The sequence below is a fragment of the Protopterus annectens genome, chromosome 10.part0, assembly GCF_019279795.1.
Source record: "Protopterus annectens isolate FY-2018-M chromosome 10.part0, PAN1.0, whole genome shotgun sequence".
Taxonomy (NCBI): domain Eukaryota; kingdom Metazoa; phylum Chordata; order Ceratodontiformes; family Protopteridae; genus Protopterus; species Protopterus annectens.
In genome coordinates this window covers 570,077,411-570,101,599 of record NC_056744.1, presented here as the reverse complement: position 1 = coordinate 570,101,599, position 24,189 = coordinate 570,077,411, and the positions used below count along the sequence as shown (strand labels likewise).

At 40.4% G+C, this 24,189-nt stretch overlaps 1 protein-coding gene across 3 annotated transcripts in view; it reads left to right on the top strand.

Moving 5' to 3' along the window:
- Positions 1 to 24,189, top strand: part of MED8 (mediator complex subunit 8) — a 264,897-nt gene that overhangs the window by 175,107 nt on the left and 65,601 nt on the right. For all 3 annotated transcript variants that reach the window (XM_044085415.1, XM_044085416.1, XM_044085414.1), the window contains exon 6: positions 13,230 to 13,454. In XM_044085415.1, the coding sequence (XP_043941350.1) occupies positions 13,230 to 13,454 (225 nt within the window). The remainder of the gene's footprint in view (positions 1 to 13,229; positions 13,455 to 24,189) is intronic.

Here is a 24,189-nt window from a genome sequence, read left to right as displayed (position 1 = left end):
ATAAATAAGCTCAATGGCTGTCTCTTCTGATTTCGCACTGGGAGAGCGGAAATTAAGCTGTTACTCAATGTGCAGCCATCTTGCAAGACCAGTTTGGGGATATATTGAGAGAGACATCAGTGAAGTGTAATGTAATATGCTGTATTCTCCTGTGTGCCATACCAGATTTCAGTATTTTCGTGCTAAAGGTTCTAGATACCTAACAGGAGGGGGAAAATTTAATACCTCTCTAATTCCCCATTTAAGTTTTTTTTTTTTTCTGAAAGGCTGCCTTTATTCTTGCTGTAGAACCTGCATATATTAACATCAAGTGAGTAAGTCTCCTAGGGAATCAACATTTAGCCTTTCTTATTGCTAGTTAGTCCCAGCAGACCTTGTCAAAGGCCTTTTCAGCATCAAAGATCAGTAATAACAGAGGTGTGCCCTTCTATTCTGTATCATTATTTTTAGAATATTATTGAATGTCTGGTTCTCCTTCGCGACTCCGTATTGATCCATATCTTTTAACTTTAGTAATGCATTCACTATTCTACATGCTGTTGCAGCACTAATGACTTTATAATTGTGGTTTAAAATTGATATTGGGTTATAAGAGGCAGGGTCCTCTGGGTCTTTACCTTCCTTGGAGATTCTGGCCACAACTACTTGTTTCCAGGACTCTGTTACTTGTCATCCATTCATTATATTGTTAAAAATGCAAGCTACATTTTTATTATCTTTCTATCCCCCATTTTCTAGATGACTTGTTTGTACTCCACCACCGCCCATGTGTTTTCCCAATTTCTTCTTCCTGCATTTGTTTGTCTGTTTCCTTCCTGCTTATAGGAGATATTAGTGGTTCTTCCTGTGCTTTCCTCATTTTGGGTAGATCTGAGTTCCCAGAGAACAATTCCCACCCCCTACAGGACTGAGCTTCTTGCCTCCTGTATCAGATGATGGAGTTTTCAGATGAGTATACTTTAACTTGTACAATAAAAAGAAAATGTTGGTCCTTTTGTAAGAAATCTCCTCTGCCCCACTGTTAAAAAGAAAAAAAAAACTCAAGCACTCCATAAAAAAGTGAAAGGTCAGCTGTTCACTTAAAGCTGACTCTACTACCAAATATAACTTTGTTAAGGAAGTTAATGTAAGTCTCAGAACTGCTCTGAGTTAATCCTAAACTGTACAAGACACTCTCAGCTTGGAACCATTACCAACATCTTCACTGTCAAATTCAGCTCTGACTTTGCCTCCCTAGTTATTCCCTTTTCTCTATAGTACCATCCTAAACACCGTCCCTCCTGTAATCACTTTGAATGAAGTTCTATTATCCATATGCAGTATTAAAAACACTAGCTCCATGGGTTTCATTTGGCATCCCCAGGTGCCTTTTAATGCAAAATGCAACTTACCTCAGCTCTTTTGAAACTCTCCAGCCTAAGCTATAACCTGGTCATGTCTTAAAGGCTTGCAGACTTCTTATTTTAGTGTCAGTGCATAAAAACAGGCCCTACTACTGACCCTGATAACTGTACACCAAATAAACCTCATTAATATTGTCAAGGTCATGGAGTGCATTATTTTAGAACCTATAAAGAATGAAGTGCCGTCTGTATACCCTTGATCCTAATCTTCTGAAAAGCAGATCATGCCTTTTCAAGCTAGTTGATTTCTTTGAAAGCGTTCATGATTTATCAGCTGAGGATCACACTGTATTGTCTACATATGTGGATCTGGTTAAGGCCTTCAGTATCCTTCTTCATGCGGGTATTGTCAGTAAACTCGTCAAACCAAATAACTCTTAATGGTATTTGCTGGGTTGCTATTTAGCTGAGTTGATATAACCCATATTATAAAAACTGGGGGAATCTATTCCAGTAAAGAAAAATACTAATGGTGGTCCTCATTTTTTTTCCTGGGCCTGTCATTGTCATCTGTTTCTCTTGTGTGAAAGCAAAGGCCATAGGTCTATGGAATATCAAGTTTTCTGATAACTGCAGTCTTGAAGCTGTGGTAAAATCTCTGTGACATACATCAAAGGTTTGATCAGACCAACACATATAATGAGCGTAGGATTCACAGTAATGACAAAAAATGCAGTGTTGTAATTTTTGGGAAATCAGACAGTGCTACATCATACCGTAGAAGGATACTTCAGTCAAAGGTAACATATTCATTTGAGTTCTGGTACATGTTATTGACAACAAGCTTTCCTTTGAAAACCATATCTTTGTTGTAGTTGGAAAATCATTCTTTGAGGCACCGTTAATCTCCAAGGGTATCTCCTTTAGGAACAAAGAAGTTGTAGTTCCACTTTTCTATGTCCCTTATTGGACCCCTCATTGAACATAGTTCCCAGGTCAGCATTACCTACCAAACACCTAATCCAAATTAAAAGAGCCTCATAGATCCGTAAGAAAATTGTTGGCCTGAGCACAGTATTCCTCCCTGGCAGATTAAAAACCCTCTCTTTGTACTTTCTTTCATGCAGATGTGATCTTTGTCTGGCATTTTGTAAGACACTATTGAATGCTTGCACCAAAAACCTAAACCTTCATTGTTGCAGTAACAGTATCCGTGGTGTGATAAATAGTTAACTCGTTCTATTCTATGTTTTCACAGTTTTTTCTATATTACTCCCTCTGCATATCTGAGCAATACCCTTGTTCATTTTAAATGCTGACTTGAAAACTGGATGAGTAATCACAGATTTACCCCTGGCATGTATAGTTGAAGTCTTCTTGATATGGGCAGTTATTTTAGAATTTTAATGTGGGGACTTGGATGAACTTCAGTGGATTCCTGGGCCTCTTGCTCAGTAACTCCATATGAATCAGTGAAAGTACTGCTCTAGTAAATAATAGTGGAGAAAAAATATCCAAACGGTACTCTTTAATCAAAAATGCCCTTTAGTTTCATTTTGGTGGTGGGGGTGGGAGGTTAGTTTATAAAATTTTCATCAGAGTGCTCCAGGTTTCCAAAGAATTATTTTTTTTATCAGCTAGGATGCTCCTTTAATTCCAAGACTGAGAAGAAGCCCTTGTATTGGTACAAATGGATTTCTGCAAGGCTCTGTCAACCATGTGATTAATGGAAATAAAAAGGAAGGCATGATTTTGCATATTTTTGATAGTCCTTGGTAATCATTCTGACAAGTAAGCATGTAAGGTTGTCTCATCTTTTACTCACTTTACTGAGGAAAACAGTAACCTTCCACAGTGGATATTTTTGTGACTAGAGATTAGCTATCTAACTAAAATCTGCATTTTCTGTTAAGGTTTATCGAACCAGGACCATATTACTTTCTCTGACCTTAAAATAAAATAGGTAAAATAATTTACAGTTCAGCTTCACAGATGAGTGTCAAAGGAAAAAACTTCAAAGACCAATACACGTAAGGTTCAGTTAAGGCACTTTTAATTGACTTGCCGCAAGGAGACAAAAACATGCAAATACAAGGATTTGTCTAACTACTAACAGGAAGTATGTTCATTCTTATACTATTTTACAAGACATGGCGTTCTAAACTGACGTAATCAAGCACAATTTTCAGTATTGTTCTACAGAAGATGTTTTCTGCTGACATGACTAGATTTGTGAGAAACTTTTGAGAAAAACAACCTGGCCTTGGTGACCATTAATCTGTTTACAAGCATCTATTGTACAGTGTTACATTTCAAGGTACTTTCCTAATTCAGATACAAGCAAATGCTGATTGCAGTTCATATTTTCAAGCAGGCTTTGTACTAATTATCTGTAACTTCTACAGCTGTGTATTTTCTCGTGGCACAACGGAACTTCTTGTCTAAGTTTCATACAAGTAGTATTGTTCTATTCATTATTTTCCTAATGCAGCAGAAATCACCTGCTTCTCAGTAAATTTCCAAGGCACAAGCAAGATTTTAGCTAACAGTACAAGGTCAGAAAGCAACTGCAATTTGTACAGATTTATGCAGTATGAAATAGAATAAATGTGTTAACCCTTTTCAAGCTCTAAATGCACTGAGCATATTGCTAATACACACATTAATACATATTTTTCTAACATTCCCCCTATTAATACTTTTATTCTACTTTCAAAATAAGCATAAACAGTTTTTTCCTTCTCCTAACCTCTTCCACTCAGGATTTGCATTTAAGAGAGTAATTCAGTTTAAACTTATGAAAGCATTTTTAGTCTTTTAACAGTTCTTCAGACTCAGTACTTTGATATAAGGTTTCAGAAACTGAAATGTCTTTAAGGTCTTTAATCAGTCTTTTCATGCAGGGGATACCACAACAAACACATACTCCCAGTAGGAGGATACCTACACAAATAGCAATCAGGATGTTCATTAGGATGATACCCCATCCCCCAATCCATTTCTGGAAAAAGTCCGTCAGTGCCATTTGGGCCTGGTTTGGTCATGGCCGACACTTGCTGAATTACCTCAAGATGATTGTCTATTTCGTGTTTATGGTCAGGAATATACGAACAGCATTCTTCTTGGATTAAAGTGCTCGTACCACTTCTCACCGCTAGGGTGAAGTCGAGAGCCATGCAGTTTTGGAGCACTACAGTTCTCATAGCATTCAGTTCATCAGTCACCAATTCGAGAGCAGAAAAAGTTGCGTTGCTCATTACTTCGAGAAGTTTTGACAGTTTTCTCAGCTCTCAGATCGATGTCACTGCTCTATACGCTGGTGATATGCCTGCCTACGATATAACACTATCACTCAAGTCCATGTGTGTCAGTCCTTTGCCTAGAGAGTAATGGTCTTTCCAACGCGGATCAATTTGTCCTACTGGATATACAGGTTTCTTGACGACTTCTCGGACATTTTGAATTTTCCCATGAGGCAAAACTGCAGTGTGTCGTATGGCCGGAACCAGGTAACCCAAAAAACAACTGCCGGACTAATTCTCAGGCAACCATTTGTATGCCTTTCTGCCACACACAAAATAACAATCCTCTGCTTTAGTAGTAACCTTGCTATGAATATATACTCACCCTGCATGAAACATTTTTCTATCAATTGTAGACAGCTGTTTATAAAGAAAAGAATTATGTTTTACTTCATCAAGTGTTTTGTGCATCAATCCAAGAAATGAATCCTAGTTTGTATTACAATAAAGATCTACTTTGTTACCTTTAGTGTAACATTTAAAAAGAACAGTCACATTGCAATTGCTCCAACCCACCTGAACAGTATAATTTTTATAAAAACACACAGTTCCCTTTTGTGGAACAGACAAGTGCAATGCTATTTTATCTTGTGCTGTAATGGTTGAGGTATCATAAATCATGTTCTCCCAGGTCTCATTGACCCCTAGGGGGACTGTAGTCATTAGTAACCCCCGTATGCTGTCAGCAAGGCTGTGCAAATCCAGCAATTCGAAACAATGAAAGTCTCAGCATACACATATTTAATTGCCTGGTAAGTGTTGAAGTTTGGATGCCAGTTTATGAGTAACGCTTCACGTTTATTCAGTTCAGTCTGTGTGGCTGGGAAAAGAAAAGGCCACAACAAAAAGATTATTGTCACTAATGCAGTTAACAGGATGATTATGCAATATTACTGAGGAAAGGGTTGTTCTGCATTCCTGTTTCTTCTGGACTTTATCATTTTTGCTCTTGGCATGTAACAAGATTTTTGTCCAGTTTAAAGTTTTTAACTAATTTACAGTGCGTCAGGTGGATCCAGGAGGCACGCTCCGCAATTTTGTCTGCACTGGGTGTTGACAAAAGCACTTGATATGGACCTTCCCACTTCGGAGACGCCCAATTCTTCTTCATAACTATCTTCAGCCAGATCCATGCTCCAGGGGGCACTGCCACTACTGATTGTCTGGTTCGTTCTTTATCTGAAACAGAATTTAACTGCAACAAATGTTTAGAATTTAAAAGTTTTTGCATATACTCAGCTAATGTACTGTCAGCTTCCTGGTTTGCGGGCATGAGAGATTTCCACTGCGGTATATAGTAAGCCCTTCCAAAGAGCTTTTCAAAAGGAGTCAATCCTTTTGCATTTGGAACAGTTCTCATGCTCTACAGTGCCGGGGGCAGACAGTACACCCAGTTTCTATGCGTTTCTGTTATTAATTTTCTTAGCTTACTCTTTAAAATCCCATTATGCCTCTCTACTAGCCCTGCTGATTGTGGGTGATACGCACAATGATTTTTTAGAGAAATACCAAAATGTCTACTTAACTGCTGTATGGTCTGATTTACGAAGTGTGTGCCGTTGTCATTATAGATCCTTTCCAGAATGCCAAATCTGGGGATGATTTCTTTAACAAGCACTTTGGCCACAGTCGTAGCATCTGGATTTTTAGTCGGAAAGGCTTCCACCCATCTGGAAAACATATCTACAATGACAAGACAATACTTCTTATTTTCACATTTATTCAACTCTATGAAATCCATACAGATAGTATGAAACGGATACAGTGGTGTAGGGAAACTCCCTTGCTTGGGTTTCAATGCCCCTTGTGCATGATGTTTATTACAGATGTGGCATAACGAACAAAATTTTTTAGAGTAGTTTGTAAATCCGTACGTCGTGAACTCTTGGTTCACCAGCTGTACCATCCCCCCTATTGAGACATGGCACTGCCCATGGCTCAACAAAGCTGCATATCTAAACAAATTAGACTGCAATATCGGTTTTCCTTCTTTAGAGATGTACAGCCCCTTTTCGAGAATTGCTCCTCGTTTTACCCATCTTTGTTTTTCAGTTTGCGTAATGTTTGCATTGTCTTTAACATTTCTACGTCTAAATTCTCAGAGGGTTGTAGTTCCTCATTCAAAAGACATACTTCTGAAGCTGCCTGCTTTGCAGCTGTATCAGCTCTCGCATTACCTTTTGAAATCCTGTCCTGTTGCTTGGTATGAGCTGTGCATTTACAAATAGCTACTTTTTGAGGTAACTGAATAGATTCTAAAAGATCTAAAATAAACTGTGCATGATTGATTGGTTTGCCAGTAGATGTTATCATTCCTTGATTTTTCCACTATTGCGCAAAAACATGTACAGTAGAAAAAGCATACTGGCTGTCAGTAAAAATGTTCACACATTTACCCTTTGCTAAGGTACATGCCCGTGTCAAGGCAATCAATTCTGCTGCCTATGCAGATAAACTATGTGGTAAAGATTTTGCTTCTATAATGTCTGTGTCAGAAACTACTGCATATCCTACTAGGTTCTGTCCTGCAGGACCCCTTTTGCATGAGCCGTCCACGTAGTATGTCACCTTGGCATCATCCAAGGGAACATCCGTAAGATCTTTTCTAGGCAGTGTATTTTGCTCAATCACCTGCAGGCAGCTGTGTGGTGTGCCATCTGCAGGGATTGGGAGCAAGGTAGAAGGGTTCAAAGTTGTACATCATTCAATTGTCATATGAGGTTGGCTCAACAATATAGTCATACAGGAAAGATGCCTAGCAGGGGAAAGATATGCTACCTTTTCTTGTAGTAAAATAATCGCGACTGCATGAGACACTCTCAATGTGAGAGGGTGGAACAACACTACTGAGGCCAAAACCTGTACTGCCATTGCAGCTGCAACTGCTGCTTGTACACAGTGAGGTAAAGACCATGCCACTGGGTCCAGTTGTGATGAATAATAAGCAATAGGGCGTTGCTTGTACCCATGCTGCTGTGTTAACACTGATGTCATATAACCTTGCTTACAATCTACAGTTTGGAAAAAACGTTTATGATAGTTTGGTAATCCCAAAACTAATGAGGACGCTATTAACTGTTTCAGTTTGCAGAAGGCAAATTCTGCTTCTGGTGTCCATTGTAGTAAATCCTGTGCTGCCATAGGCTTTTTATAAATCAGGTTAGTCAACGGTGCAGATTCCAAGGCATAGTTTGGAATCCAACTCCGACAAAAATTAGTCGTACCCAGGAAGGACATAATTTCCTTCTTGGTAGTGGGTTTTGGTGCTTGCAAAATCGCTATTTTTCTGTCCTCATCTAATGTCCTACCTTCCTTTGATATTACATACCCTAGGTATTTAACTTGTTTTTTCTAAAGCTGCAGTTTATTTTTGTTTACTTTGTCCTTTAGTGGCTAAAAATTGTAATAGCGCTATGGTATCTTCTTTACAATCTTGCTTGGTGGGGGACGCCAGCAGGATATCGTCAACATTAAAGCAAAATCTGACTACCTCTTGGTGGGGTAAATCTCGCCAAGTTGCTTGCCATTTCTTGTGAGAATATTGTTGGACTTTCACAATACCCCTGTGGTAGTTGCGTATATGTATACCTTTTCCCCTGAAATGTGAATGCAAACCAATGCTGACTGTCAGGGTGTATCGGTATCAAAAAGAACACATTGCTGATATCTACCACAGAAAAATATTTCTGTTTAGGTTTTAAATCATTCAACAGGGTGTGTGGGTCTAGCACCGTAGGTGCCCTTGGCATTACTGCGTCATTTACAGCTTGTAAATCTTGGACCATATGCCACTCTCCATTTGCTTTCTTAACAGGAAATAAGGGTGTGTTACATGGTGAATCAGGAGATTCCACCAGCACCCCTTCCTTAAGTAAAGCTGCTATAATAGGTTTGATTCCTACCTCTGCATCTTTTCTTAAGGGATACTGTCTCTTTTGTGGTCTAAATGCTGACTTTGGCGTATTAGTAACTGGTCCTGCTGTACGAATAAGTCCTACATCTGATTTTCTTGTTGACCAGAGATTTTCTGCTATATTCTGTAAGGCATTCTCTTCCTCCTTCAATAGGAGTGCCAATCAGCTGTCCCTGCTAGACTGCAAGTGTACAGCTGGGTGGGTCTGAGTTATCCAATTCAGCTTCTGCATTTGTATTCCCTGTTCTGACAGTTCTAACTCTGTCTGTTTTTCCCATCTCGTGACTTTTTCTCCTAAGTCTACCCATTTTACATTCTTGTCCTTAGTTAAGCTAACATGTGGTAATCGGTTAGATTTATAGAGTGCAAAGAACTCCTGGGGCAATAAACAGCTGGCTGCACTGTTCCCTTCTGTGTCCCAGTACAGATTACGTAATACCAATCTGTTTGCACGATTTCTAAACAATTCTTGCTCGTATTCCTTATCAGGTCCTGGTGTATTACAGTAATACAGAGTACAGTGCAACAAATGCTGTTTATCAATGTCAAGGGAGGGGAACTTGCTGACTGCTACATTCATCAACTCTTCGGTCACCGCCCCTGGACCAGTTGTAACCAAGTCCTGGCTGTACCAATAAAACATTTCACCCTCCGATTGCACTGCAAAGGTATCAATTTGTCTCTGTGCTTCCATACCTTGCATAGTCGGAACTACTGCTATACCAAATAGCTGCATAAGGTCTCTGCCCAAGAGGTTTACTGGGCATTTTGCAGATACATCAATTTTGCTTTTCTGAGTCAATCCTGAAACAGGATCAGTTATCACAATATTAAGGGAGAGGGGCTCCCGATACAGCTGTCCATTAGCTGCTTTCACTAATATGTAATCAGTGACTCTGAATTCTCTGGCAGTTTGGAAGGATGTACCAGGGTCCGAGATGCCCCTGAGTCACACAAGAATCTGACTTCCCTCCCTTATACCAGGAGTGTAACTTCTGGTTTTGTGTCTGCTAAATAGAGCTCTAAGCTCAATAAAGCCAAATCCGATATTTCATTTTCTTCACTATCCGTGACTTCTTGCACTTCCTCTATTTCTTCAGTCACATTCTCTACTCCCTCTATCACATACTCATTTGTCCTTTCTCTGCTATCCCCTTCTAGAGATTCCTGACCATCATATAGTCAGTCCTCACCCTCCTTATCCTCCGTGGTTGCCTTCTTGTTTTTCTTGCAATCCCTTGCCAAGTGTCCCTTCTTACCGCATTTAAAACATTCACCCCTTTTCTTTCGCTCTTCAAAGTCCTCTGATCGTTGATCAGATTGTTTGTTTCCCTTGGCATTTCTCTTGCCCTTTTTCCTGGACTGTACTACATATACTTCTGCTCCATCTTCTACAGAAAATACTTGGGCTTTCTTTTTCTTTTTGCTATTAAAATGCCTTTTGGCATGCCTAGCATATTCAAGCAATGATTGTAACCTGCTTGTACAATGATCCACCATGTGTTTTGTAATAAAGCTGCTTATAGGTGCAATACTGCCTTTCAAAAATGCATTCTTTAACTGCTGCTCATATGGGGAATCGTGTGTCTGATCTTCAGGAACCTGCATTCCACAATGGTTATTAAAACATTCTAATAGTCTGGCATAATATCGGTCAATAGCTTCACCTTCCTGTTGGATGCATTGATTAATGCAAGTCCAGTCTGCCCTAGGCTTCCATTTCTCAGAGATTCGGTCTGTAAGACCTTTCACTCTGTTGTCCAATTCTGCACTGCTATGTGGGAGGGGCCTGAGCGTAATATCACTGGGATTCCAGTCGCCACTAATCATGTGCCAATCTGGTCCCACAATTTGTCTGACTACTTTTTCTACCTCTTCTCCATTTAAATTATAACTCAGCCTCATTCCTTGCAAATCTTATAAGAACTTTCTAAAATTAACTTTTGGATGGGCAATTCCCTCCGTGGCTTTCCAGATGTCTTCTGGAGTCCAGGGTCTATACACTAGAATAGTTGGGTCCTGACCTTCTTGCCCTGCCTGAGGATTAGGCACTTCTATAAGTGGACATATTTCTCCTTCACTCATAAATTGTGAATTTCTACCCATTTGATATAACTCAGTGTCCCCTTTTGAGTTTCCTGCCCGTGTTCGAGACCTGGTCTCGACAGGATCTCTAATAAACGGTTTCACTTTTGTAGTGTCTCTACTTATAGTGACAGCAGGATATCTCAGGGGTGGACCAACTTGTTCATTTGCCTCATATTCTGGTAAGGGAGGCAGAGGGGCCGACGCCATTACTAAGTTATTGTCCTCCTTATCTAAAAACTTTGCTTTTGAATTATTACTCTTTTGTTCCCTTCAGTTTACTTCCTCAATCCACCTATGTGCCGGAGGAATTCCTAATTGACGTTGCTTTTTTACCCGACCTCTAGAATCGGTTTTAAGCTGTTTGGCAAGTTTGACAAATGAAGATTTCTCTAGTTTACCATCAAATTCATACTTATTAACCCATTTTGAGTAGTATTTAATATTATCAGCATGCTGTGACTGCATGTATTTTGCGTCTTCGGTTAACGGCGGATTTTGGGACCTTTTTGTACAATTATTACCCATTTTGTTCTACCCTTTTAATCGTTACGTAACTCATTATTTTTAACGTGGTACCATGGATGTTTTTATAGTCTCTTCAGAATGACTGCCTACCTGCTCTGTTTCCCTGATCTATGACAAGACCGTAATCTTTCTGTCTCTGACTTAAAAAATAAAGTCTTAACAGAACAAATACAAATCTAGTCCCTGATCTAAAACAGAAAAAGAAGGCAGATTCACCTTACCTGAGCCTTCGTGATTGATCACTTGGTTCGAGTAAACCCGTCCTTCAGTCATAGATCAGAAAGTTGCTGGCCTCTTTTGTACAACAATTCAGTCGGAGGGCTTTTCAAATAAGAAGAACCAATGTGGTTTCTTCCCCGTATGGTTTCAAGCCACGTGGCCTGTCTGATCCGAGGTGAAGTGAGGGTTTCTGGTCCGAAGGACCAGTCTGTCAAAGGAAAAAACTTCAAAGACCAATACACGTAAGGTTCAGTTAAGGCACTTTTAATTGACTTGCCGCAAGGAGACAAAAACATGCAAATACAAGGATTTGTCTAACTACTAACAGGAGGTATGTTCATGCTTATACTGTTTTACAAGACATGGCCTTCTAAGCTGACTTAATCAAGCACAACTTTCAGTATTGTTCTACAGCAGATGTTACTCAGATTTTCTGCTGACATGACTAGATTTGTGAGAAACTTTTGAGAAAAACAACCTGGCCTTGGTGACCATTAATCCATTTACAAACATCTGTTGTACAGTGTTACATTTAAAGGTACTTTTCTAATTCAGATACAAGCAAATGCTGACTGCAGTTCATATTTTCAAGCAGGCTTTGTACTAATTATCTGTAACTTCTACAGCTGTGTATTTTCTCATGGCACAGCTGAACTTCTTGTCTAAATTTCATACAAGTAGTATTGTTCTATTCATTATTTTCCTAACGCAGCAGAAATCACCTGCTTCTCAGTAAATTACCAAGGCACAAGCAAGATTTTAGCTAACAGTACAAGGTCAGAAAGCAACTGCAATTTGTACAGATTTATGCAGTATGAAATAGAATAAATGTGTTAACCCTTTTCAAGCTCTAAATGCACTAAGCATATTGCTAATACACACATTAATACATATTTTTCTAACAATGAGTAATAGACTTACTTTTTAGTCTATATCACTTGCTGTAAATTCCTTCCCATGGTCTGTTTTTATTTATTTTTTCTTTTGTGAAACTGCTGTATGTCTGGTAACTTTCTCATTGTAGATTAAAACTCAGGTAAGATGCTAAAGCCCTTTTTATAGAGGCAGCACTATAAATGCAGATTGTTTGCATTTGGTTTGGTTCTGTCTTTTATATTTCAGAAAAAAATGGATAATTTGACTGCGTGGGTTGGGTAGTGATAATCAAGCTGATGAATAGATGTAGTTGACCTTTTTGGATGTGGGACTTTTCCAAGACAGGAGAACTAGAGGACTTCTTTAAGAAAAGTAGATTAGGGCTTTAATTGTAATTTTCTCAGCAGCTATATTAACATTTTGGAAAATTCCCCAATAAGACTTGGACGTTTCAGAAGCCAAATTGTAGCTGTAGACACAAGGTTATTCACTTGGTTTATAGTAAGATTAACATGGACAATTGTAATAGATATTGGTTTATCTTCTTAAAGTGCTAAGTACATCCTGCATAGTTTTTATTGAAATGTTTGTGTTCAAAATGTTTGTTTTCCTCAGTCTTTAAATGGATGTTTATGATTATATGCTGATTCATTTGAGTAAATTTTGTAAAGTTAAAAAAAGTGTTGTGTACTTTCTCTACAAACTGAAACAGATGGCACACAGATTAGTTTTAGAAAAGAAAATTTTGTTAACCACCACATTTGAATGTAACAACTAGCATTGAAAATACAGTTCCATGTCACAATGACCACCTATGTCGTAATCTTTAAAACAGTGTCTTTTAGCACCAACATAGATTGGTGTGAAAACAGTGTATGAAGAGAAGGTTGACTTGAAGTGGTAAACAAGATTTGTGCTAGCATGGATTATTTAAGTATACATTGCTTTAATTTTCTTTTGTAGATCTCCGCCAGACTAAACCGTCTTATAATCTTGCTGATACCAATGCACTAGTGGCAGCTGTTACATATGGAAAGGGACTCTCGAATCGTAGGCCACAAGGGCCTGGTGGTTCTTTGCCACCTGGACAGTCAGCAGCTGGACCTGTGATAGCAGGAAACATACCTCAAGTACCAATATCTACTGCTGGACAACAGCCTGTGCAGACAGGTGTCGCACAGCAACAGGGTAAGGAATCATCTTTGTGTACATTGAAATTTAGCTGGTACAAGGGCAGGCAGTTGTTCCAACGGTGTGTGTAGTATAAATGCTGGTATGCTAAGAATGTCTTTTTATTAGTTTATTTATTGCATTTCATTTCATTTCTTTAATCAGGTTATTCACCTCCAATCTGAGTATCCATTTTCAAGAGTCATTTAGAAAGAATATCTTTATAGCAAAAGTTGGCCGAAGGAGGAGAAGAGGCGGAAGGCATGGCCGAAGGCAGGAAGAGAGGGGAAAGGCTAGGACTGTGGTAACGAAAGTCGGAACTTTGAATGTTAGCAGCATGACTGGTATAGGGAGAGAGCTAGCTGATATGATGGACAGAAGGAAGGTTGGTATATTGTGTGTGCAAGAGACCAGATGGAAGGGGAGTAAGGCTAGGTATATCGGAGGTGGGTTCAAATTGTTTTATTTTGGTGTGGATGGGAGGAGAAATGAAGTAGGAGTTATTCTGAAGGAACAGTATGCGAAGAGTGTTTTGGAGGTGAAAAGAGTGTCGGATAGAGTGATGTTTATGAAGCTGGAAATTGATGGTGTAATGATGAATGTTGTTAGTGCATATGCTCCACAAGTTGAGTGTGCAGTGGATGAGAAAGAAAAATTTTGGAGTGAATTGGATGAAGTGGTGATGACTGTATCCAAGGGTGAGGGAGCGGTGATTGGATCAGATTTCAGTGGGCATGTTGGTGAAGAGAACAGAGGGGATGAGGAAGTGATGGGTAGGTATGGTGTTAAAGGAATGCAGAAGGTCAGATGGTAGTGGATTTTGCGAAAAGGAAGGACATGGCTGTGGTGAATACGTATTTTAACAAGAGGGAGGAGCATAGGGTGACATACAAGAGTGGAGGAAGATGCATACAGATGGATTATATCTTATGTAGGAGGGCCAGTTTGAAGGAGATTGGAGACTGTAAAGTGGTGACCGGAGAAAGTGTAGTTAGGCAGCATAGGATGGTGGTTTGTAGGATGACGTTGGTGATCAAGAGGAGGAGGAGGAGGAGTATGAGGGCAGCACCAAGGATCAAATGGTGGAAATTGAAAAAGGGTAATTGTGAGGTGGAGTTCAGGGATGAGTTAAGACGGGCACTGGGTGGCAGTGAAGAGTTACCAAATAGCTGGGTAACTACAGCAGAGCTTGTAAGGGAGACGGCTAGAAAGGTGCTTGGTATCACATCGGGACAGAGGAAGGACGGCAAGGAGACATGGTGGTGGAAGGAGGAAGTGCAGAAGAGTATACAGGCAAAGAGGTTGGCAAAGAAGAAGCGGGATTGCCAGAGAGATGAAGAAAGTAGACAGGCGTATAAGGAGATGAGGTGCATGGCAAAGAGAGAGGTGGCGAAGGCTAAGGATAAGGCATATGAAGAGTTGTATGAAATGTTGGACACTAAGGAGGGAGAAAAGGACCTGTACCAATTGGCTAGACAGAGGGACCGAGCTAGGAAAGATGTGCAGCAGGTAAAGGTGATAAAGGATAATGAGGGAAACATACTCACAAGCGAGGAGAGTGTGTTGAGGACATGGAAAGAGTACTTTGAGGGGTTGATGAATGAAGAGAATGAATGGGAGAGAAGGTTGGATGATGTAGGGATAGTGAATCATGAAGTACAATGGATTAGCAAGGAGGAAGTAAGGATAGCTATGAAGAGAATGAAGAATAGAAAGGCTGTTGGCCCAGATGACATACCTGTGGAAGCATGGAGGTGTTTAGGTGAAATGGCAGTGGAGTTTTTAACCAGATTGTTTAATGAAATGTTAGAAAGTGAGAGGATGCCTGAGGAATGGAGAAAGTGTTTTGGTACAGATTTTTAAGAATAAGGGTGATGTGCAGAGCTGTAGTAACTACAGAGGGATTAAATTGATCAGTCACAGCATGAAGTTATGGGAAAGAGTAGTGGAAGCTAGGTTAAGAAGGGATGTGATGATTAATGAACAGCTGTATGGTTTCATGCCGGGAAAGAGCACTACAGAGGCGATGTTTGCTCTGAGAGACAGGATTAGGAATAAGTATATTAGAGGGTCAGCCCAGGTTGGAAGGTTTGGAGACAAAGCCAGAGAGGCAAGATTACGTTGGTTTGGACATGTGCTGAGGAGGGATACTAAGTATATTGGGAAAAAGATGCTAAGGATGAAGGTAACAGGAAAAGAGGAAGGCCTAAGATAAGGTTTATGGATGTGGTGAGAGAGGACATGCAGGTGGTTGGTGTGACAGAGCAAGATGCAGAGGACAGGAAGAAATGGAAACAGGTAATCCGCTGTGGCGACCCCTAACTGGAAAAGCCGAAAAAAGATGATTATCTTTATAGCAAAAGTATAAAAAAAAAAAAAAAAAAAAAAACCATTTTTACTGGGAGATGGTGGCAGAATGATTAGCTGTCATGTTTTGTCCTGCCTATTGATTTGTTTGTTTGTTCATTGCAGATGCCTGTCACTAATTGAAGCCTTTGATTTTTATTGCATTTTTATTGTTCTCATGGGCTGCATATCTGCTGCTTTTTCATTCGTAGTCTGCATTATTCAGAGGTTCTCCCCAGTATTGTAAATCCTAGGCCAGTGTGGAATGTCGTAGGCTTATTTGCTGCTCTTTGTGCTGATTTTATGCTGTAGTCTGGCTTTAGCACCTGGTGTAGGGAACTCATATTAACCCAAAGCAAATGTTATTGCCTTCAGACAAGAAATGTGCTAAGCTAATTAAAGCTTGCAATCGTCTAATACATGTAGATATCTTTGTTAAGCCGAGTTAAATGTAACTGTGTGTTCATAAAATAAATTTTACTTCCAGAGATGCACAAAATGTTGAGTGTAAGAAAAATTGCACAGAATATTTAATTCCTTCCAGTGAAAGTGCAGCAGGACTGTTTAGAAGATGAAGCTAAACCTGCTTGCTAGATGTGCGGATGTAGGCAGTTCCTAAGAGCCAAAGGGACCTCATTGTCTTATTTGTCTCATCCCCCAAGTTTATACTATGGAAGCAGGAAAACATTATTCAGATTGGGGAAAAAGGGTGTTTTTCCTGGGACTCTCAAGTAAAGAAAGACTGAGTCAGCTACTGCCTTGCTGTTAAAGTGTTCATAAGGAGTCCGCGTTCTTGAAGCAAAGCTCAGCTTGATTCCATTTGCTTGTGAAATTGTAAATGTATTGTGTGGGCTTTATTGTTGGAAGTAGTAAAAAAATGAAGTACATCTTTAGCTGATGGGAATTCAAGATTAGCTTTTAAGAGTTCTACATGCTATATGTGTGCTTTAAATGCACAAGTGTATAGCTGCTTGTGTTTTTGATTTTAGAAAGCTGTTTGCTTATTCGCATTTATTTCAGGTAAAGAACTTTATTATTCAGTTTCAAAATCCTCTAGCGTAGCCGATGACTTAATGTTGATAAAGGCACTTGGTGATTTCTCCACTTCTGTCTTCCACATTTTTAAGAGTTGCTACCTTATAAATATATATAACAATCTGCTTATTTTAAGGGTAAACAATCATTGCAATTTTTGGTATGCCACAGTGGGTTTAGCTGATACCAGCCTTGTTATAAAAATAGGGAAGGAGAAGGTACTGGAGAGAAAACGCTCTGTGTGCATGTGTTTGTGTGCATAGTAATCTTGAACAAGTTTCATTTACTGTTGGTAAGGTTGTACTGGAGGTCACTTGGCTACATCTGAGATGGAGGAGTTCCTGGTGTACCAGCAGTTATAACTTTGTTCTGTAGTTGGTCAGTGTAAAGCAAATTTGGATATTGCCCCTTTCATATTAATTAGCAGCAGTGATGTGAATCATGAGACTGTAGCCCCTGACTATCACATATAAATTGGTGGTAGCCAGTGGAATTGTACACATTCATGATATATTTCATTGGTCTGCAGTAGTGTAGATAGTATGAATAGAAGTAAAATAGATTTTACCTGAAAGTATGTGTACCTTTGCAGCCGCAAAGTAGATGTATAGCAGTATACTTTGCACAGCAGGTACACAACATTCATTTTATTGTATTTTATTAGATTAGTTGGGAAATAAACAAACTTGACATCTGTGGAGTATGAAAAAATGTCAGTATCTCAGCAGACTACAGAATGCTGAAAAGAAAGGAATCCAACCTTCCGGTATGACCAAGGATGCGATAATAGTAGCCCTCTATGCAGATGAGATTCAGTCCTCTGAACTTAGAAACAGTCTAGTAGCAACACTGAATGCAAAGCTTGCAGTAAAAGAACTCTGTCTTTCCTAGCTAACCTCAGAATGCAGCTTGAATTACAGACTTGATCTGCAGATTAAAATTCCTAGACGAAGAGGCAGCTGAGACAGTGTAACAGCCCAAGATATGAGCAGAGTGAGAGTAGAGAAAAGTAAGTCTGTGGAGGAGGAAAGGAAGTATTAGCATGAACTATTTTAGCCTTTCAAATGTCATTGTCACTTTGTCCATTACTGTTGTTTGTACATTGGAACCTTTCTCCCCGGGCCTCCGCTGAAAATGGGTCATGTGACCAGTGGAACTTTCACGGTAAACAAAAACAATAAGTAAATGAATAAGTAAATAGAACTAGGAATGGTGCAGCAGAGAGAGGAGGAGCAAGAAATAAGAGAAGCATTGCCAGCAAGAGAAAGAGATGCTAGCACTCTGCCAAGAACACGTGAGGAAAAGGGGTGAAAACCAAGTCCTGGGTACCAGCATTAAAGTCTTTACTCTGTATAAAGAGAGAATGACTTTAATAGTTTTATTTGGAATTTGGAAGAGCGAATATATTTCACATCAAACCGATCAGGGACAGTGGGTTAAGTTTTTAATCTGTTTGCTCATTAGACAATGCTTACTTTGTCAGAAATGTCCAAGTCTGAGTATATAGGTTACTGTAAAGTTAAAATTGTTTGAAAGTTTAAGCTTAATTGTAAAGTTTTTAGGAAATGTTTTATAAAACAGGAGAAAGGCAGAGAACAAGTTATTGATTTCATTACACTGATAAACATTTAATTTCATAGGTGGGTGAGTGGATGCCTGCTTACTACCTTGGGAGATCTTATGATAAGGTAGCAAGCAGTTGGTACTTTGCCTGTAGTTCCAGCTCATACGAAGATCTTGGGGTTAAATATTTCCATTGTAACTTAAGTGGGATATTTATGGTCCATATATCCACAGAGGTTGTCTGGTGTCATTCTGAGCATAGTAATTTACATCTCCCAGAATTATGGGGGGGGGGGGGACAGCAAAACGACAGGACAACAGCAAAAGTTGAAAATTTCTATTGTTCTTCAAAGTATTTTTGCAGGGTGCACACCTTCTTGCACCTTCAGTTGCGGGAGGAGGCAGGTGCACTTTCCAAACCCCAACTACTTATATGTATACTAACTCTAAGATCATCATACTTTAAAGAAAAGGGAGTATATTGAGACACCATGATCTCAGACTTAGTATATTGTTTGCATATTTTCATATCACCTTACTGTTGCAGGACTCACACTTAAGAGCCTCATAATTTAAAATTGTTACTTGTCAACAAAGACAGGAGGGGGAATAAAATCCTTGTGAGGGCTTTAATAAAGGTAACACCGTGGTAGTAGTGGTGATGTGACTTGAAACTGCAGTTGCTCCATATTTTCATTGGGATCTGTGCTCTGACCTGATTAATAGTTAAGAAACTGTTGCCAAGATGAATAGTGCATCAAACATAACCATTTTTAATCCAGCAGTTTTTGGAGAGGAGCTTTACTTGCTGGGGCAGTCCACTCCATTTAGGTCCATGGGAGAGACACCAGGTGGCAGTAGCCAGAATTTCTGTGGTCTTGAAAAGAGGGCATAGAGACATGCAGGTGTCTGATGTCTGATTAGCTGTTCTACCTGGTAATGACTTTTATATCATCATACATTGTAGTTATATGCAGCCAGGAAGGAACAGGCATGTGGTAAAGGCAGAAGAGGAGAGGGCCAGCTGATGTCTGTCTTGTCCAGCAGATGGTGATGTGGCTGCCTCAGGAAGAGGTGTAGGTAGCAGCAGGAAGCCTGAACCTGGCTTTAAGGGAGAAGTGATACGGCAGTTGGTATTTCCAAGAGTCTGCTGTCAGGCACTTCTGGCCATGGTCCTTGATATTCCCTTTTCCTACCAGTTTGGGCATAAAATACACACAAAAAAAAGCAGGTTCGTGCATAATTATAGTTGACCAAGAACTACAGAATATGCGAGAGGGTGCTGCAACACATGTAAGTTGTGTGAAAAGATTGGCAAGCAGGAGATAAAGCTAATGCTGCTTTGGTGTCTTAATCTATTATTGAGGAGCATTTCAGAGGGTAGTCATGCATATTGTGGGGTTTTTCATTGCCAAGGCACCACAGGTAAAAGATGTAGCTTAGAGGTGGTAGACTGTGCTAGTAGGTACCATGAAGTGGTGGCCATGTCCTCTGTTAGACAGAAATGATGGACAATGTATAGAAGAACTTTTCAACAGTGTGGGTTTTCCCAGGAAATACTAACAGACAGGCAGATTGGCTAACCTTATTTCAGACTTACTGACTGGTTTGTGGAGACAACTTGGGTAAAGCAGTTAAATCCTACCTCTCTCATACACAAAAGTACAGTTTTGTACCTACCATAAATGTAGATGTTCAAGTGTCTTCACTGCTGCAGTCATTACACTTGGATTATCCTGCCATCAGGTGGGCCCGCAGTTGGCCCGAGTTCCAAAGTCTTGGTCCGGCGTCAGTTGCTGTCACCTCTTCCCTGACGTCAGTGCGCCAGGGGTATACAAGAAGCAGCCTACGCCATTTTCTTCAGTTTTTATTGCCCCAGATGTCAGGTGCCCCCCAAAAATGGTAGGCAATACATATTGCTAATAAAACATACAAAAAAGGTAAAAATAAAACCTTCATTAACCAGCAAATACACCACATAGGTAGTATAGGTTAGTCCCAGATAAGAAAGAGGGGCTGGAGGGTGGGTAACCTGGACTGCAGCAGTGAAGACACTTGAACATCTACATTTATGGTAGGTACAAAACTGTACTATGTTCATCATGTTTCACTGCTGCAGTCATTACACTTGGGTTGAATCCCAAAGCTGAGTTTGGGTGGGTGGCTCTATAGAGGATTTGGTGTAGCTATGAGGCCCTGCAGCACTGCAGTGGCAAAGCCAGCTCTGGATCTAGAATAAAGAGGCAAATGATAATGCTTGGTAAACTCCAAGTTGCAGCTTCCAAGATATCTTTGGTAGGTACTCCTCTAAGGAAGGCAGTAGAAGTGGCAGTTGCCCTGGTGGAATGTGGTCTAATATTACTAGGTACAGGTTTCCCATTTTGTGTGTAGCAAAGCCGGATACAGTGTCCTATCTACTTTGAGATGGTCTGCTTTGAAATAGCCTTTCCCTGTGATCCTGCACCATATAATACAAACAATTGTTCAGAATTTCTGAAAGCTTTTGTTTTGTCCAAGTGGAAGCGCAATTCCTGTGTATGTCCAAGCAATGTAGAAGTCTCTCCCCTTTATTTTGGGGATTTGGATAAAATGTTGGCAAATGAATAGATTGGTTAAGAGCCACACTGGAAACCACCTTAGGCATAAAGGTAGGGTTTATTCTTAAAGAAACCCTGTCTTGGTGAAAAATGATAAAAGGCTCCATTGCCATTTGTGCCTGCAGTTTTGAGACTCTTAGTGCTGAGGTTATTGCCAGAAGCAGAGCAGTTTTCCATTATATATATTTTAACTCTGCTGAATTGGCTGGTTCAAAAGGAGACAAAGTGAGCTTTTCCAAAATGAAATTGAGGTCCCAAGTTGGTGTTGGTGCTCTCCAGGCGGTCTTATGTTTTTAGCCCCTCTGAGGTACTGCTTTAGCAAAGGGTGAGAAAAAATAGGAGGATTTGTGTTGTAATGAGCCGAGATGGCAGAAGCGTGAATCTTAATGGATGAGAAGGATAGTCCTTTATCCAGCATCTCAGTCAAGTATTGTAGCATCTGAGGAATGTTAGGGACCAGAGGATCAAGGTTTTGAGCCTGGTTCCAGGCACAGAATCTCTTTCACTTTTCTGAATAAGATTTCCGAGGCGTCTGTTATAGTCTGCCTGGCTGTTGGAAGAGTGAAAGGCTGACCCTTGTTGAGGTGACATGCCTGTGCCCACCATCGAAACTCATGTTATAGGCAGGGAATTAGAGGTATTACTGTCTCCAAGCTGTGAGAATGTTGAGACCAAACACTTTTTAGGTACCATTGTAATTTCCTCATATGCAGTCTTGCATATAGAATTAGTAGTATGCAGGATGCCATGAATCCCAAGGCCTGCAGAATTTTTCTTGCAGGGAGCTGAGACTTTGTTGCCATCAATTGAAAATACTGAGTCAGTTGTCCTTGTTTGTCTGGCGTGAGATAAGCCATCTGGGCCGTTGTATTTAAGCTGGCACCCAGGAATATTATCTCTTGTGAAGGCACTAGTTTTGATTTTTTTCATTTGCTGTGTACCCTTGGCAACTTAACAATCTTTTTATGAACGCCAGATGCTGTAGAAGAATGTCCTTGCTCTCTGCTTGAATCAGGCAGTCGTCCAGATATGGATATATTTGAATTCCTTTTTGTCTGCAAAATGCAATTACTGGTGCCAGGCACTTGGTAAACCCTGGGCGCAGTAGATAAGCCAAAGGGCAGTGCAGAGAATTGGTAGTGCATTGAACCAGCTATGAATCTGAGGTATCTTCTGGAATTTTGTCTGATAGTGACATGCAGGTATGCCTCTTTGAGGTCCAACGTAACAAGCCAAGCTTTCTTGCCCAACATGGGAAGAAGCTCTTGTACTGTCAACATTTTGAATTTCGGAACATCCAGGTAAGTATTTAGAGTGGAAAGGTCCAGAAATGGGTCTCCAGGCTTTGTCCTTTCTGGGTACCAGGAAGAGTCTTGAGTAAAATCCTTGTCCTTTTTCCTGCTGTGGTACTTTTTGAATAGCTCTCGTGTTCATGAGAGCTGTAATTTGTTTTTGTGCCTCTGCCCATTGATTTTGTGGCAGGTCTGGCATTCGTTTTAGCCTTGGAAAAGTGTGTAAGTGGAACCTGTAACCTTGAGACACAATATTCAGCACCCATTTGTCTTGGGTGATTGCTTGCCAGTTTTGCGAAAAAAGTGCTAGTTTCCCCCCTAAGGGAGCTGCCAAAAGGTAAGAGTCTGGCATTGGAAGGGGGAAGTCATTGGGACCGTTTCCTGTAAGGTTATGACTTATCCTCACCTTGTTTTGGGTTTGAAGCACCCCACTGTCGTGGTCTGTAAGAACCTTGTGGCTGAGATCTGCCTCTTGGGAGTCTGTATCTGCCTCTTTGTGGCCTGTCTGACACTGGAAAGGACCAATTCTTTGTAGGCCAATTTCTGCTAAATCGTGGTGGCTGTACCTGTAAGAAATCCTTCACTGTTTGCATAGATTTTGCCTTATCCTCCATTTTCTTTAATACCTCTTCTTCCTTAATACCAAATAAATTATCTTGCTGCAAAGGAGCATCCAATAATTTTGCCTTAACATGATCTGGTAAATATTGTTCTTTTAATCAAGCATGCCTTCGAATCACAGATCCTGTAACTGCTGCTCTACAAGAAGCGTCAATTAATCAAAACCACATTGCAAAGTATGCTTTCCCACTTGTTCAGCTGCATGCAATAAATCCTGCATTTCCTTGTAGTCAGGTTGATTGCATTTGTACTCATTGTCTGTTTTAATTGAGACTGTAAGTATTGTTGATACTTAAGCATGTGAAACTGGCAATTTAGAGCCCTCACTGCTAAAGTTGCAGAGGTGTAAACTTTCTTTCCCCATCTGTCTAATGCTGTAGAGTCCCTATCCGAGGGAACTGGATTCTTAGCCGTGGAAGCTTTAACCCCTTTGGGACCTTGGGAAATAGTTTTTGGGTCTGCAACAGGGTTTTTATAAAGAAATTTGTGAGAGTCAGCGACTCTGTAGTATCTGTCTGGCTTGACTGGAGCTGGGGGTAAAGAATCAGGGTTTAAACTAGATTCAGAGAACACATCATCCACAATATCCAACACTGGCAGAATAGCAAGGGGCTGTGCTGAGGCAGCAAAAGAAAGTCTCTAATACTTTTCTTGGATTCTGAGTAATCCTGGCCCTCCCAATGGAAATGCTCCCTCATAGTATGTAAAGTTTCCCCAAAAGAGTAATCCTCAGGAGGAGAGGCTGAAGGAATTGATTCTTCAGCATCAGAATCCTCATAGGGGGGGTAAAAAATATCCCTGGTCTGAAGAGGAATCAGAATATATTGAAACCTGGTCAGAGGAATCATAGTCTGTATCCTGCCTAAGCCTTTTATCAGGAGGGGGATGGGAACCTCTGATCAGAGTAATCAAGTCTTCGGCCATCTTGAGCATCTGTTTTTTAGGCATGGAGGGCTGTCCAGGTGAATGCTGTACTTGTTTCTTTGTCTTTAGCGTAGGCTTAGTCTTGGCTGCAGCTGCAATGGTAAGTTGTGTAGGCCTGAAAACACCCTCAAAAGCCGGTACCTGCTCAGCGGCTCTGGACCCATCTGAAGGGTTAATCTCCGTTGGTCCAACACTTTGAGGATCCAGTGGCCTAGGCACCTCCATGTGGGAGTTGGTCACGGCCTGTGGTTCTGAGGTAACGGGTGTCAGGGGCTGCGAAAGCACCTCACTGAAAACCGGCGAACCGGCGAGTGGCTTAAAAGAGGCTTCGTCGTCAGTTTTGGGCCTCGGATGCCTTTCCTTATCTTTATCTTT